We start from the raw sequence: 16,322 nt of genomic DNA, 5'->3' as shown, positions 1-16,322 counted from the left end.
CTTTGTGGTCTTTTTGTTGTTCACTTTTCATTTAATACTTCATTCAGTGAAAATGGTTGGTTGTTAATTTCTTTATGGTTGTAATTTTTCTATACGTGCTGGATAGAAAAATGTACATGATTGATTAAAATTTGATCAATTGTGTAGCTTCCATATTTTTTTAAAAGACATCTTACCCGGATCGGATACAACAAGAATTTGAATGAGCATAAGACGCTTGATCGTTGATCCGTAGCAACTCCTATTTTGGAAATATCCGCCAAGAAGAATTATTTTGTTTACCACTAGTCCTAGTACTACAGTTTCTGTTGGATTCTGTGTTTTGAGTATTTTACCAAGGTAAAAAAAGCGATTAACATGGCTCACAAGCAGCCGGAAACAAAGCACCATGATAAAGATGGGTTTTTTTCTTTGACATTGGGAAGAAAAAAGAAAATGAAAGAAGGTAAGGTACTGGACAATATACCGGTAGCTAGGCTTACTACTTGTATTGGATTGGATCAATCAATCAATCACTGGTTTATTTTTTTGAAAGTGGCTACATTTATGGCGCCGTAAATACAGCCGTTCCATGCCTTTTTTTTAATCTTTACGTCGCTTTTACTGCGTATGCGCGCTAGTGCGTATTTTTTCTTAGAACTTTCTCGAAAGAACAAATGGAAAAAAAGTGCCTATATAACTTCTAAATTCAACCGCTTTTACCAAGTGAATCTGTGGCGTGTGCGATCTTTGTCTGGCTCCTACTCCCAAGAATGTGAGTTTGATACCACCAAGAGGTGTTTCTTTTTTTAAACTAAATTCGAATCCGAAGTGACTCAATTGTTAGGCTACGCATTTTTGTGGCCGTTCAGTTTAGTTTGTTTTTAGTTCTGACCATCACAACAAAAAAACAATATATGACAAACATAGCAGAGTAAGGTAGAAGCGACAAAACGCGGACGTTATAGACTAGTGTGTGTGATACTAAAGCAGGACAATCAGTTCAAAATATGGCACGGTCGCAACACCTTTAATAAAAATTTTATAAACTGAGAACAAAGAGAAAAAAAAGGCTAGTAAGTTTTTTTCTTTAACAATTAATATGAGTAAAAAAAAATTCTAAATTCATAAAATTTTTAGATGTTACGACCGTGCCATATTTTAAACTGATTGTCCAGCTTTGTTTGTTTATCTTTATCCTGCATTGCGGGAAAGCGGACTTGAGCGCTGTTGCATCGGTGTACGCCTTCCGACTTACACCTGACCCACGCTGCAGCCGACTGCAATGTTTGTGTCCGGTTGTTTACTCTACTTATGACTTAAATTTGGTACTACCCATTACTCGAAATCGATCACTGGGTAGAGGCAATTATCGTAAAGTTTCTTGCCCAGTGAAACAACAGCAAGTGCGGGTGGCTGGAATCGTACATGCACGCTATAACGTCCGCGTTTTGTCGCTTCTACCTTTTTCTAGACCTCTGCTATGTTTGTCATATACTGTTTTTTCGTTGTAATGGTCAGAACTAAAAAGAAACTAAACTGAACGGCCACAAAAATGCGTAGCCTAACGATTGAGTCACTTCGGGTTCGAATTTAAGTTTAAAAAAAGGAAACACCTCTTGGCGGTATCGAACTCACGTCCTCGTGAGTAGGACCCAGACAAAGATCGCACGCGCCACAGATTCACTTGGTAAAAGCGGTTGAATTTAGAAGTTATATATGCACTTTTTTTCATTTGTTCTTTCGAGAAAGAAGAAAAATACGCACCAGCGCGCATGCGCAGTAAAAGCGACGTAAAGATTAAAAAAAAGGCATTAAACGGCTGTATCTACGGCACCGTAAATGTAGCCACTTCCTATTTTTTTCTCAAATTATCGCGACAAATACACTGGTACATTACATAGAAGTGAGAGAGGAAGAAAGCGAAAGACCTTATGAGGTCACCAAGTCAGCTTCCACCCCGGCGGCAGTACCGTATTTTACAAAAAAATACTACCAATGAAAGTTATACTGAAAACACTTAGAGAAAAAAATGAAACGTTGAATAAGGTTACAGTCGCAATGTGGCAGAATAGTAAATGCAAGCCAAAACATGAGAAGATTGTATATAAACATAACATACCGTACCGTAAAAAACAAAAACAGAGAAATCAAACAAAACACAAATTAGATCCCAAAACCTGTCAGACATGTCAGATCAATTCCACTGAAAAATACACAACAGGGTTGCATTTAGCAACTTAAGTAACAACCGACCAAGTACGTTTGATAAGAATATACCCCATAACTGTAGCTTTTGCTTCTTCCTCTCTCATTTTCTTTATGTAATATACCAGTGTATTGTCATGATATTTTGAGAAAAAATGAACCAATCAATTTTTTAGTTGTTAGTAGAAATGCCAGGCAACTCTACTGCGGTCATCTTAGAAATGTGTGATGCTTGCACTTGGAGTTGAATGACATAAGGTTTTTAACATGAGCTACAGGTTTGGCCATTAGGCTATCAATTGATACAGTTCTGTTGGTACTAGGGTTGCAAAATTCCCAGGAATTTTCAGAGCCGAAACTTTCCATGGAAATTTTAGAAATTAATGGGAATTTTCGGAAACTTTCAAAACAATCTTAATTTGATGTTGAAACAGGAAAATAATGGCTTAATACTGTTTAGAATAAAAGTATATACTATGTATAACTAAAATACTTAAGAACATACAAACACATGGTTTAGTTTAGTAACTTCAAAAATGAATCATCACCAATCTGTTTTTTTTTACAAAGAAACACAATACTGAGTCAGTTACAAAGTCATTGTTCTAGTTGCTGCCGGTTAGCATCTCCTCCTGCTCGGCTTTCTTCAGATGATGTACTAATGACTGTTCTGGCAGCGTCATTGACTTCAGGGTCAACTTCAATTTGAGTTGACTTGTCTTCACATGGCTCAAACAATGCCAAAATTGACCTGACTGACAAGTTTTTCCACCCTTTTATTTGCGAACCTATTGCCGACCTTGGTGTGAGTGTTCCGAAATATGATCAGTATTTTTTTAAACATTGAAAAAGTATGCATAAGCCTCATTCTTAATTAACACCAAATTTGTGTTGATATAATTAAAGAAAATAAGAAATGTTCAAGAAAGGTTTTTGGTATTGTTTTCTAATTGATGAAATATTTAACAAATGTTTTAAACATAATAAATGCCAAATAAAAATTCCCAATATTCCCAGGTCCTTCAAAATTCCGGGAAAGTTTCCAAAATTCCCGGAAACTTTCCACCCCTTTACAACCCTAGTTGGTACCTTAAAATTGGAGCAAGTTCCTATGATGCTATTAGAAAGCTCCAAATCTGAATATCACGACTTATATACTGTACCACCATACCCGACTAGAATGTCCCAAATGACGTTAGACTTGGTTATTGCTCGGATAGCAAAATTAAATTTCCAACTACAGGTAGTTGTCAATAAATAAATTTTAGCTTTATTGAATTTGGTATTTCTTGTAGTACCGGTAGTTGTTGAGGCTGCACTGTATGGGGATATTATAATACATGCATTGCTAGTATGTCACAATTAAATCTCTTATTTGTGACAAGCATTTGTCAAATTTAAATTAAAGGTGCCAATATAATTCATTAGTTTATGGCATTTGGTATGTTGGCATGTGGATTGCACTATTAAAGTCTGTGGCATTCGAATCACATCATAATGTTGACAGCTTTAAAGTTGATACCAATGCATCTGATGATGAGAATTAAATAAATTATAATAAAAAATTAAATTATAAATAAAATAATTGGAACCTTGTGGTAACTCAGTTTTCTATACGGACTGGAAGTACTTGATTTGACAAATATTAGACTTTTCATTCTTGTTTGGTGGCCTAGCATAATTTAGAAGGCCAGTGTATTATTTTTGTTGATAATAAGACATATAAAGGAAAAAGGTATTTATTGTTTATCTTTGTCCCATGCTTTATAACTGATTATTCGTGGATTGCAATGACTGTGTTGTAATTGATTGAAAATATGATGTTGGTCTTGCTGCGTAATGATACTTTTTGTTTAGTCAATGAGTTGGAACAGGATGGAAGAGATGCCATTGATGGAGCTCCTTCCCATCAAATCGATTATGATCCCAGCAACTTTCAATTGGAGGAAAATGAAGAAAGGTCAATGATAGATAAGATGTCGCTTGAAGAACCTAAAGTCAAAGAACTTCTAAAGGTGATTTATTTTTGTGCTGTAGTTTATTGTTTCTCGGCAGCCGATTTGTAGCAAGAATTGACAGCGATAGACACCGTGTTTCGCCCATGAGGCTGGGCTTATCAGTATCGCACCACTAATTCTGCCACAAAGGTATTCGACCACCGCTTTACCAGTCAGTTTAACTCTTATCTTTGTGGAAAGAAAAGAGCCAACAAAACCGGCAGGCGCCAGGGCAGAGTACATTGTGAAGAAAGAGGCGTTCTTCCCGGCTATCAGCACAAGGCTGAGCACTCACTAGTACAGCGAGCAGTTGCGATTCGCTAACCATAACGGTGTAGCTTCCACGCTAGCCATTCAGACCATCCAATCAACAATATGTTTCTCGGCAGCCGATTTGTAGCAAGAATTGACAGCGATAGACATCGTGTTTCGCCCATGAGGCGTTGCTGTAACATAATCACCTCAGTAATTACTAATCAGTCTTTTTTCCATCAGCTCTGGTTTTTGAGATATGGTTGATATGCCCCTGTGATGCTGGATTTTGTCTAGTTTTCATATACCTCATTAAGAGCAGAATGCATTTAAACTTTTTTAGGCACCGTATTTGCAGAACATAAACATAATTTTATATTAATATGTTTTAAATTCCTCAAAAGTACCGTAGTCAATGAAATTTCAAACGCAAGAAATATGTAAAAATTCAGTTTCATAAAGTTTATCCATCACTTCTATATGACTTAGAATCTTCAAGAGGTTCAATTCATTCTTCATTCAATTGAAGTTCTTATTCATTGATGTTTCACAACTTGTCAGAACTAACAAAAGTATTTGATAAAGTTTTTCTTATTAATAAATGATTAAGTTTTACCACAGGTTTTGATGGATTGGATTAATAATGTTCTCGTTGAGCAACGTATCATCGTGCAAGATATTCAGGAAGACTTGTTTGATGGACAAGTTTTACAAAAGCTTTTGGAAGAGCTAGGAGATATTAAACTTCGGGCAAGTATAATATCGGAATGGTCCGTTTCAGAGAATTTGCTTTGGAGAAATTCCAATTCGGAGACAGCCTTTTTCAGAGAAAACCGATTCGGTGATTTCTTAAATCCAACAACGGCTTCTGTTTATTTAGAGAATTTGTAGGGATAATTTGGGTAGGTGGTTTTTGTGTTTACCTTCCCATACGCATGCAAATGAGAAAGTTATTATTTCAGTAAGGTGATGTAAATCAGCTGATATCTCACCGTATAGGGATAGGCCTAGGCTATAGCGATATCTAACAACCTTAGTTGAGACATTTTTGCTGAGCCTTAATTTGATTGAGACTTAAGCTAATTCCTTTGAATAAACAGATATATACCGCTGTGAGAGTTTAAAAATCTCCGAAAAAGGCTGTCTCCAAATTTGGATTTCTCCGAATAGTAGCAGACCGTTATAATACAATGTACCATTGTACCTGTCAAAGCGTATAGATGTTACATTCATGCGCCTTCAATACAAGTGATGGCAATAAGTCTCTTTAAAATTTTTGATTATTATCAAAAACATATGCAAGTTTTTTATGCTGCATAATAAACATGAGACTTCGTTTTTGTGATGAAATGGCTTTCCTTTGGAGTAGAGGTACCTTTACTGCACCTTTTCTAAACATTTAAGATTGCCCTGCTTTACAGTATTTTGTCAAAATCTTTATTTGTATTCCAGTAAAAAAATGTTGCTATGTCAGTTTAAAGGAGGTGCAAATCTCTGAAACTAATGTCATATCTTCGTTTATATTTAATGGCAAACAACTAATGAACTATATTACTATTATCTATTATTATCGTGATTGAAATGAGTCTTATCGTAATCCCAGGTACCAGAAGTCACTCAAACAGCGCAAGGACAAAAGGATAAACTTCGAGCTGTTCTTCTTAAAGTCTGTGAAGAACTTGAGATACCGCGCTGGGATGACTCCAAGTGGAGTGTGGAAGGTGGGTCACGTGTTATGACAACTGTATCATTAGTTTTTGTGTACACAATAGTTGGAGATGTGAGTTTTTTTGTGATCGTGTTTTCAAAAAAACATGTCTTCATTAAAGACAAACTATTAAAAATCACACGTTTTTTTTTGATGAAGAAACAGAAACAAAAGCAGTTTTGTAAACAATTTGAAAATTTTAGTTGCAGAAAAAGAGTTTTGAACTTTTGCGGTTTTGAAATAAACTAGAGTCATGGCATTTATGAGTTGTCTGTGCCGGTTGACTCAAGTGTAAACTCTTTACTTCAGTTTAATGAACATTCACTTACATCAGTGGTTCTTAACCTTTTGTCTTGTCGGCACCATCTTGAAATTACCAATCAGTTCTCGCACCCCCTGCTAGGATTGGCTGAAAAGTAATAAACGCCTGCAGTTCAAATTTTTGTTGAAACCTGGTAAAACAACTTTAACCACGGTAAAACCACGCTCATTAAAGTAGATTGAAGCCCAACTTTTGTATGGAAATAAAATCAATAATAAATGGATAAGTTCCACAGAGTGGCTTACACTCAGAATATAAAGGAGAGTACACTTTCCATGGTCTTGGCAGAACCTCTTTGGTTTTATGTACAGTATGTCCACTATCCAGGCCGGCTAACTAGACACCGTATACCTCGATGTTTCGTCCAACTCGACATCATTTTTACGGTCCCCTCAATAGAAATTTCGTGGAAGCGGACAATTTGTGTCTCACTGAACGTAATTCTGCTCTATAAATTTGTTAATAGATTTGCGGTGATCTTTCACAGTTTGTTTTGGTACACACAGTTTGTCTATTGTTTCATGAGATTGCAAGTTTGAGTTTGCATATTTGCAATCCCCTGTTCATGTTTATCTAACACATAAGGCCGCAGCCAATTTCGATCTTCGACAATGTCTAAAGAATCTTTTTAGCTAAAATCGTTAACTATGCATAAAAGTACCACATTGATATTGCTGCAGTAAAGAAGTCTAGAACTTAAAAGCAACACACAGTTGACGAAGAATGCAACATTCCGAAGACAACATTGATTACAATAATAAATTGAAAGTTGTGATAATGTCGTTGCGGAGAATTACAAAGCTGCGAATAACAGTGTCACTTGCAGAGAAAACATTTATGACGTCGAACCGGATGGCAAATTCGAGTCGCAGAGGATTTAACTTTCTTTCTCGCAATAAATCGCTTGTTTTGAACATTGACCATGTTTCGCAAACAGCTGTTGTTTTTATTTAGAGATGATATTCTGTTAACTAACGAAAAACTAAGTAGTCTATGACCGGTAGGGTGTTGCGTTTTTCAAAAAATTTTTGAATCTCTTTTTGGAAATATGATTTTCTGACTGGAAATGGCGTGAAACGACACCAGAAGAAAACATTTTTGAAAAATTTTATGTTTTAGGTGTCCCACACTCACCCCGAAAATTTTGCGTTTTGCCGCAAATGAACATATTTTCAAACGCAAGCAATTTCTACATTTTACATCATAACCACACCATGTTGGGTATCATTTTGATCAGAATTTTATGGAGAACATCACTAAACTATCAAAAGTTAATTTTCTGCAAGAATATAAAAATTGAAAATTTGGCCTGGCGTAATATTTTGACAAAAATCCATTCGAAAAAGGTGGAAAAATTGGAAAATTAGACACAAAATGTTTTGAAACATACGATATACACAATACTACAATAGTCTTATCAGTTAAATGCCAAACAGTGTCAAAACTAAGTGTCAAAGATCATTGGGCTTGTCAACCATCCTTGAAAATCACCATCTCATCCGAAACTTTGAAGCTATCCAACTCTTGTATCATGGGCCAATCTAATTGATGTTTGCTGGTACACCTTCTCTTTTTCTTTGAAGTGTCAAAACTGTGTCGTCATGTGAGCGTCTGGGGCCGAGGGTCTATCCTTTTACCACCCCAGATTCACGATGTTTCCGGACTACACTGGAAGTCTACTAGAGAGCAGCCAGTCTTTGGTTTCATCATCCATGACACGCAGACCTTCCACTCCGTTAGGTGGCTTGAAGATGGAGCAGTCATTGATGATGTGGTCTGCGGTCTGTTCCTCGGCACCACATTCATAGGAGGAGGAAGAGGCCATTCCCCATTGGTGCATGGTTGAGCGGAAAAGCCCGACGCCCGTACGGAGACGGTTGAGGTGCACCCATGCCTGTCTTGGTAGTGTTAGACCGATGGGGCGTGTGTCGGCGTCGGGGATGAACGAATAGAGTCTGGTGGCGGTTGACTTCCATTCAGAACTCCATTTATGGTCCGCCCAAGTAGCCGCAGAGATGTCTTGTACATCAGCTTCGTTGATAAGAAGTTGAGCGGCTGGCACGAATGGGTGTCTTGATTTCAGTCGACGGGGGTGCTGGTTTGGGGGAGCAAAGATCTTGTGGTGGAGAAGGTGGTTAGGCTCCAGTGCCCGGCGACCGAGGGACAGAGTGGCTTCTTCGCGACGAAGGTCAGCGGGTTGGATGCCAGCAAGAATGGGGAGATTGTCCAATGGTGTGGGATGCAGGCATCCGGTCACTGTGCGCAGGGCGCTGTTTATGACAGTGTCGATGTTATGGCAGTGAGCATTGCGGCACCAAACAGGTGCACAGTACTCTGCTGAAGAGTAGACAAGGGCTAAGGCTGCTATACGCAAAGTGTCAGCCCTCGCCCCCCAGCTAGAGCCTGCCAGGCGCTTGAGTAGCGCAGCGCGGGATGTGAGTTTCTTGCGCAGTGACACCAAATGGTGGCGGTATGTGAGCAATCTGTCCAGTGTCACCCCAAGATATCTTGGTTCGGGGCAGAAGGACAGAGATTTTCCGTTGTTCTGGACGTGTAGCTCACGATCAGCTTCCCGATTATGGAGGTGGAAAGCTGCTGCTGCCACAGTTTTGGTTTCGCTGAGTTTCAGTCGCCAGTTCTGGAGATAGTCTGAAAGAGTTTTCATGTCCTGGCTCAAAGTGTCTTCTAGATTTTCCCACGACTTTGTGGAGTGGAGAATTGCCAGGTCGTCCGCATGAGCATATTTTGCGGAGATCTAGTTGGCAGGTTGTGGTTGTAGATGTTGAAAAGAAGTTGAACCAGGACCGATTCCCGAGGGACGCTGTTTTTCAGGCGAGGTTTGTTTGCTCTCCTTGTTTGTCACTAAGCCAGCCTAATGATTGGGTGTCCTTCAAAAACAACCAGATGGCGAATGAGAGGCTGATTGGCAACATCACCAGATGTTTGAATAACCGAAAGGTTGAAGACAGTAAGGATGCAATGTCAGACGACAAAATAAAAGAAACTGATGACAAAATACGAGCTTATGTCACATCAATATGTTCGGATATCAGACAGTTTTGACACTTCAAAGAAAAAGAGAAGGTGCACCAGCAAATATCAATTAGATTGGCTCATGATACAAGAGTTGGATAGCTTCAAAGTTTCGGATGAGATGGTGATTTTCAAGGATGATTGACAAGCCCAATGAGCTTTGACACTTAGTTTTGACGCTGTTTGGCATTTAACTGATAAGACTATCGTTGTATTGTGTATACCGTATGTTTCAAAACATTTTGTGTCTAATTTTCCAATTTATCCACCTTTTTCGAATGGATTTTTGTCAAAATATTACGCCAGGCCAAATTTTCAATTTTTATATTCTTGCAGAAAATTAACTTTTGATAGTTTAGTGATGTTCTCTATAAAATTCTGATCAAAATGATACCCAACATGGTGTGGTTATGATGTAAAATGTAGAAATTCCATGTGTTTGAAAATATGTTCATTTGCGGCAAAATGCAAAATTTTCGGGGTAAGCGTGGGACACCTAAACCTTTAAATTTTTCGAAAAAATTTTTTTTGGTGTCGTTTCACGCCATTTCCGGTCAGAAAATCATATTTTCAATATAGGTTGTAAAATTTGCAACATGACCGGTCTCCGGACGCGATGTACCAAAGATCTGGCTTAGTTTGTACAATGGCATATAACGAGATACGATTCTATTCGGTGCCATATCACCACAGATTTTGAAAAACAAAGTCTGCACAACGGCTTGTTTTTTGTTTTGTGTTTACAGTGCAGATTATTTTTTGGATAGTTACATCTTAACCTCATACCGAACTCTTGCGTAGTGATGGCTAGCGTTTGCTTATAAACAAACAGTATGCACTGTTTACCATGCTAGTGTGAAAAATTGACGAGATTCTTTTTCCCATTTCCCTTCGAGTGTCGAGTTAGACGAATTCTACTATATCACAAACTGAAAGCATACGAACAATTAGTCTCTAATTTAGTTTGTTTCGTTTGTTCATTTTAGTTTTGCATGTTTTCATTTGATTTTTCAGCCATTCACTCGAAAAACCTCATTGCCATTCTTCATCTGCTTGTTGCCTTGGCAACTCACTACCGTGCTCCCATAAGATTACCGGAAAAAGTAGCTTTGAAAGTACGTATTGGAATCAATTGCAGTATGAAGCGTATCTGTTGGTCTGTTTTATGTGATATGATATAACGTTAGTAATCTACTCAATCGTTGTCAAAATGCATTAAACATTGCAAACTTTATCCCATTGACGTGGGAGCACCTGTCTTCATGGAGCAACAACTGATCACTTCGCTTCAAATTTTTCATGAAAATAAGCAAGTCGTTCAAATTTTTGTCAAAAGCTCCATGTCTTTATAACTCTAATAACTGGTTTCATACTTTGCGGAATTAGGTTGTGGTGGTCACAAAGCGAGAAGGGAAACTTAACCACAAAGTTGTAAGTGAAGAAGTGACGTCGACCTTAGAGTGAGTATCTGTCGACGAGTGTTATCAAGATTTCTTTGAAATATTATTCTCAGATATTTAGTATGGTCATGACCAAACAAGTGTTTCATTTTTCGTCAGTGCAACTTTTTCATTTTTTGTTCAGTGCAATTTGCCCGTTGTAAAAATTTGCCTGTTGTCGCAGTGTAAAAGTAGTTACATTAACTCTTGCAAAAACCTCAACTACGCCTGCAAAAGTTGCCTCTTTTACATTGTTTCAACGTCGTCGTCAGACGTTGAAACGATGTAAAAACAGCCACTTTTGCTAAGTGGAACAGAAGTTTCGCATACAAAACTTTTAGCCATGTTTACGCATGCAGAAGCATTACCACACACCGTTGTTGTTTTTGTTCAGGGAAATGACAGGAGAAAGATTCGGTAAGCTCATTTTATACTTCTGTGAAATGCAAATATAATTATAATCGCCGAGGAGAATAATTAGCTGCAGTTCGTTTTGCTGTGTATTGGTGTAGCTTAAACTTGCATTGATGTATTTTTGCATCACAGTAAAGTTTGTTTACAGTGACACTTGACTTCACACATAGGCTACTGACATCTGTTTCAAAATTCCGTTTATAAACCATATGTTGTATGTAGAAATAATTTTACCTGTGGTGATTTCATTAATAAAAACACGTTGATTACAGTGACGTCACATTTATATTATTTCAGCTCAAAAACTTGCTCATAAAAACAAGCGTAGGTTAGATGCACTTGGTTGACACTACATTGAGTGATATCTTCCGCGTGGGAGAGACAATACAAACAACAATTTAAATACAGTATTTGTTCCTTTTGTGATGTAATAGTGCACTGTTCGGATGGTTTACATGACAATTTTTGTGTTTAACATTTCATGTTTGCAGCTTGCATTCTTTTTTGACATCATTGCATTGCTCTGCAGTAGCCAATTTAATTAATCATAATTCATAACGTAGGTCATCTGCGGCTGTTTGGCCTCGACCTTGCCTACAGTGAAATTCGCTAAAAGTGACACTGTTTCAAAGGTCTTTTCAGTTTTGGTAGAAAAATTACACTGTACTTGTTAAATTATTAACTTATTTACCCACTCCGTTAGTTAAAGACAAAAAATCAACTACTGCTTCATACTTATTGATTCTTAAACTAAGCTTTGCGATAGTAGTTGGCACTTCATAATCCGAAGGCCGTACACGCCAGTAGCAAGATTTTTAATAAAAAAAAGAAAGTATCTACAATTCTACATAAGATTGACCGTTGACTACATAAAATTTATCATTTGATCGAAAAGTGGTCATGGATCATCCTCCCGCTTTATCGTCTCCGTCCAGATGTCGCGATGCTTCTTGTCGTGACTCGCTCTTTATGATTTCAGAACGCGACGCATTTGACACTCTTTTTGACCACGCTCCTGACAAGCTGAGCATTGTGAAGCGATCATTGATTGAGTTTGCAAACAGACACTTGGAAAAAGTCAACCTCGCCGTCACAGATCTGGACACGCAGGTTGGAGCTGAATTATTCAGAAACCGAAAGCCGCAATTTTAGGGCAGTGACGTACTCACCATCACTGACGTTGGATGTGTTGGCATTTTATTGTTAACAATTTCATTATTAAACCGTGATTTTTTTACAGTTTGCTGATGGCGTATACTTGATCCTGCTGATGGGGTTGCTGGAGGGATACTTCGTTCCTCTTTACAGCTTCAATTTGACTCCTGAAAGTTTTGAAGACAAAGTCCACAACATCCAATTTGCCTTTGAGCTAATGCAAGACGCTGGCTTGCCGAAACCGAAAGCTAGACCGGAAGGTTGGAGTGATATAATTTTTTGGTTTTATTTTACGTTGCTTTTTCCCGATAAGACTGACCGATTTCGCTTGTCCACTCGTTTTCCTTCCGCTCCTCTCCAACCCAACACTGAGCATGTCCTCCAAGAAGCTTCTCCATCTCTATAGCGATCTGTATGTTCATCGTTGAAACAAAAAATGAGTTTACGTAGAGTTTTCATTTTACGACCTGTAAACGGCAAAGTTCTGATTGATAAATTGCGTATATTTGTTTGCTATTCGTTCAGCTGAAGATAATGTTCAATAATTTTTATGAAACGATTCAGTGACTCTTACTTTGGTACTTTCGTTGGGTTTTTATGAGTTCGTAATGAGCCTTGCTAAAGCATCACCTTGCCTGCTCTCCAATGGTATTAAACCAATAATCTTTCTACTGGCTAATTGCGCGTATCAACTGCGTCCATTCTACTGCCGTACACCATATGTTCTGTGTTACAGATGTTGCGAATTGTGAACTGAAGTCCACACTACGAGTCCTTTACAATCTCTTCACTAAATACAAGCGTGTGTGAGCCAAGATATTTTCAAATGCTCTATATCCAAGATTACGATTGGAGGTTGTAATCCTCTCTCGTGGACAAGAAGCAAACGTTATTTTTTCTTGCACTAATCCTTGGTAAATTTCACTAATTATAAGTGATTTTAATGCTTTATTAAAGTTAATCGCTACAAAATTTGAATATGCTTTTTACATTTCAAATTAATGACTAAATGCATTATTATTAATACGAATCAATCGATTTTGTTTTATTTCAAACAACGTAAAATGTTGGCTTAGTTATGTTAGTGACTTAGTCATGTCTGAACCATCGTTGTTACATTTTTCAATTTTGTGCTAGGATTGAATCAGTAATCTAAAATCAACAAATACCACTGCCATGTTAATACCCGCATGTCTCAGTTTAATGATAATAGGTTATGCCAAGTAGTCATGGAAGACATATTCAGTACATTCTTGAGAAACTCAAGCAAGAGGTTTTCGACCAATTGTTTGTTTGGTACACCAGCATGAGACGCAGTTCAAATAGATACTATTTTTTCTAAATCGGTTTGCTGAACTGACAGCTTCAGCTTTGAAGCAATAGGCCGTGTCTGCTTTACAAAATGAGCTTCTGTTGTCAACACAAGATATAAAACCAAACACAAAAATGCCTCGTCTGTGCGCAAAATTATGAGTATATGGAAAGGCCACCAGCCAGTAGATCACGTGGCATGCGATAGATGTGTGCTTAAATGCAACGTATGCTGCTGGTGTTGGTGGGATTTTGTAGCCTAAGCCTACTCTCTGATTAAGGAATTCCAACTCAACGTGATCAAAGTATCTGCGTCAATCGTCCTGCTCAGACGAGTTGCTTGAATGGTTGCTCAAATATCATGTGGTGCCATTTTCATACTCACTTTTTCCATGACGTCTGACTCTTTTCGTTAACCTGTATGACGGTTTTAAGTTCTGTCGCCACACGAGCACGTCATAGGATATTTGAACAGCCCTTAACTATTTGGTAACCGTCCTTTCAATGAAGTAACTTCATTTGGGATGTTTGTCATCATTACTGAAAAGAATGGTTCAAGCGATTGGGTCCAACGTTGTGATGCGTTGGACCTAATCGCTGGACCACCACAAAATTTTGTGCGTTGAAAAATTACTTGCTTCAAGTTTACGTATTTAATCGTGATCGGCAATGTCTGATCAAATTCTTCAGAGAATAGTTTTCAGTTTTTGATATTCGGAATATTTGTGTGGCTTGTATCAATCGTCCCTTTCCCTTCTTTCTTCACAATAACGTTTGTTAAATGTTATTTAGCTGTTTGCCTCGTTCGGTTGAAATCATGAAATATGTCGGGAAATAAAATTTCTCTGTTGGAATGACATAATTTGTTTCTAGACTGCCACCACCCAGCCAACAAAACTTGCCGCTTTTACATCTAACAACGTTGAAATGATATAAAAGAGGCAATGTTTGATGATGATCTGAGAAAGACGTCTATATGTAATTCTTCATGGTGATGTTCTCAGTAGGCCTACCTACGTATAGCGTCATCGAATAGTTTACCATATACATCAAAATTGACTTATGCCAGTATTCCCGCTGCTAAACAATGGCTTTAGAACATTCTCGAACATTTCTTCACAATAGTTATTCGTTAAGTTATTTCTTGTTATGTAGAGTGTGAAAAAAATCTTTATTTTTACAAGTTTTTGTTACTCTCATGTACTGAATGCAAAATTTTCAGGTGGCTTTGATTGTGTATTTTCCATGATACCCAGCAGGCAAGATCAGGCGTTTGGAGTGGGAATGGTTTTGCTGGCCAAGTATTAGTTAGCGACGCTATGTTTCGTTGAATGCATTGTATTTCTTGCATGGTTGTTTGATGGATGCTATTGCTATTTCGTAAAGTATTTTGCTATTTGTATGAAATAAACGTTTATATGGCTCCTTTCAATCTCGATTGCTGTTTTTACACCAAACTTCCAAGATAGGCACTCAACATTAGCACTTCACCAATAAAAACTTGTAGGCTACAGTAGCCTAACCTGTCACTTCTCACAAACACGATCAAAAGACGAAGATTAAAGCCAGCTGGTCACTGCCTGAGAAGTCAACAAGTAATTTGCAATACTCTTGTTTGGAAAACAAACTATGGCATCAGAAATGAGGTCAGCAAGCAAAAATCTTTCTCCACCAACTGAAGACCTGAGTATCTTCTCTATTCCAAGATCGCTGCTTCCTCAAGAGAGCACCCCGACGACTGAAATCAAGACACCCATTTATGCCAGCCACTCAACTTCTGATCAAATAGAATCTCCTGATCTTTCCAAACAAGTATTCTTTAAATATGCTCTATGTAACATTTGCTAACTGTCTTCTGTAGTTGACTGTACCAGCTGCCAGTGGCGTAGCTAGGGAATGTGCCGCCCGGGGCGGATTCAGATTTTGCCGCCCCTTCAAGAAAAAGCATGTGAAAATGAAATGCGTTTTTTTATTAGATTATAATCAAAATCAAAAATCGTAGTCTGAAAGTGCCGCCCGGGATGGTCCGCCCCACCCCTCTAGCTACGCCACTGCCAGCTGCACAACAAAACTTTCTGCAATTGTGAAAAGAACCGCATGTTTCACGCGCTACAAACTATCGCCCTGGTAGTATCATAAGAATAAGACAATCCCTGTGAGCCTTCGCATCCCCTTTAGATATCCCTGGGTGCAGCCAGTAAAATATATAGGCTAGGCTAAATTTTTTGATAGTCTACAAGGCTAAGTTATTTTATTTATTTTTATTCCGTTATAAACAATTAATTGACCAAATCACTACAAAAATAGCCTACATTTTCCTCGCGCCAATTTAGACAAAAAATATAAAAAAGTTATAAACTGGTGAAAAAGAAAAATTACTGAGATGACCCACACATAAAAATAATATTACATTAAATAAAAATTAAGTAGGCTACCTACTAAGCTCAATGGGGCTTTGACGTTCAAAACTCTTGTGTTCACCAGTGTGCAGAGGTGTTTCACAA

General features: G+C 37.9%; 1 protein-coding gene across 1 annotated transcript; it reads left to right on the top strand.

The window, feature by feature from the left end:
* Positions 1-292: 292 nt before the first annotated feature.
* LOC145783113 (beta-parvin-like) lies at positions 293-15,250 on the top strand. Its single transcript, XM_082594887.1, has 10 exons — positions 293-445; positions 4,045-4,202; positions 5,058-5,186; positions 6,040-6,157; positions 10,514-10,614; positions 10,886-10,959; positions 11,333-11,355; positions 12,332-12,462; positions 12,593-12,767; positions 13,244-15,250. Exons 1-10 carry the CDS (start codon positions 358-360, stop codon positions 13,315-13,317), a joined length of 1,071 nt encoding a protein of 356 aa, XP_082451013.1. The 5' UTR covers positions 293-357; the 3' UTR covers positions 13,318-15,250.
* Positions 15,251-16,322: the final 1,072 nt, after the last annotated feature.

This window comes from Aplidium turbinatum, chromosome 14 (assembly GCF_918807975.1).
Source record: "Aplidium turbinatum chromosome 14, kaAplTurb1.1, whole genome shotgun sequence".
NCBI lineage: Eukaryota > Metazoa > Chordata > Ascidiacea > Aplousobranchia > Polyclinidae > Aplidium > Aplidium turbinatum.
Note: the sequence above shows the minus strand (reverse complement) of the source record. Positions and strands in the feature narration are given on the sequence as shown.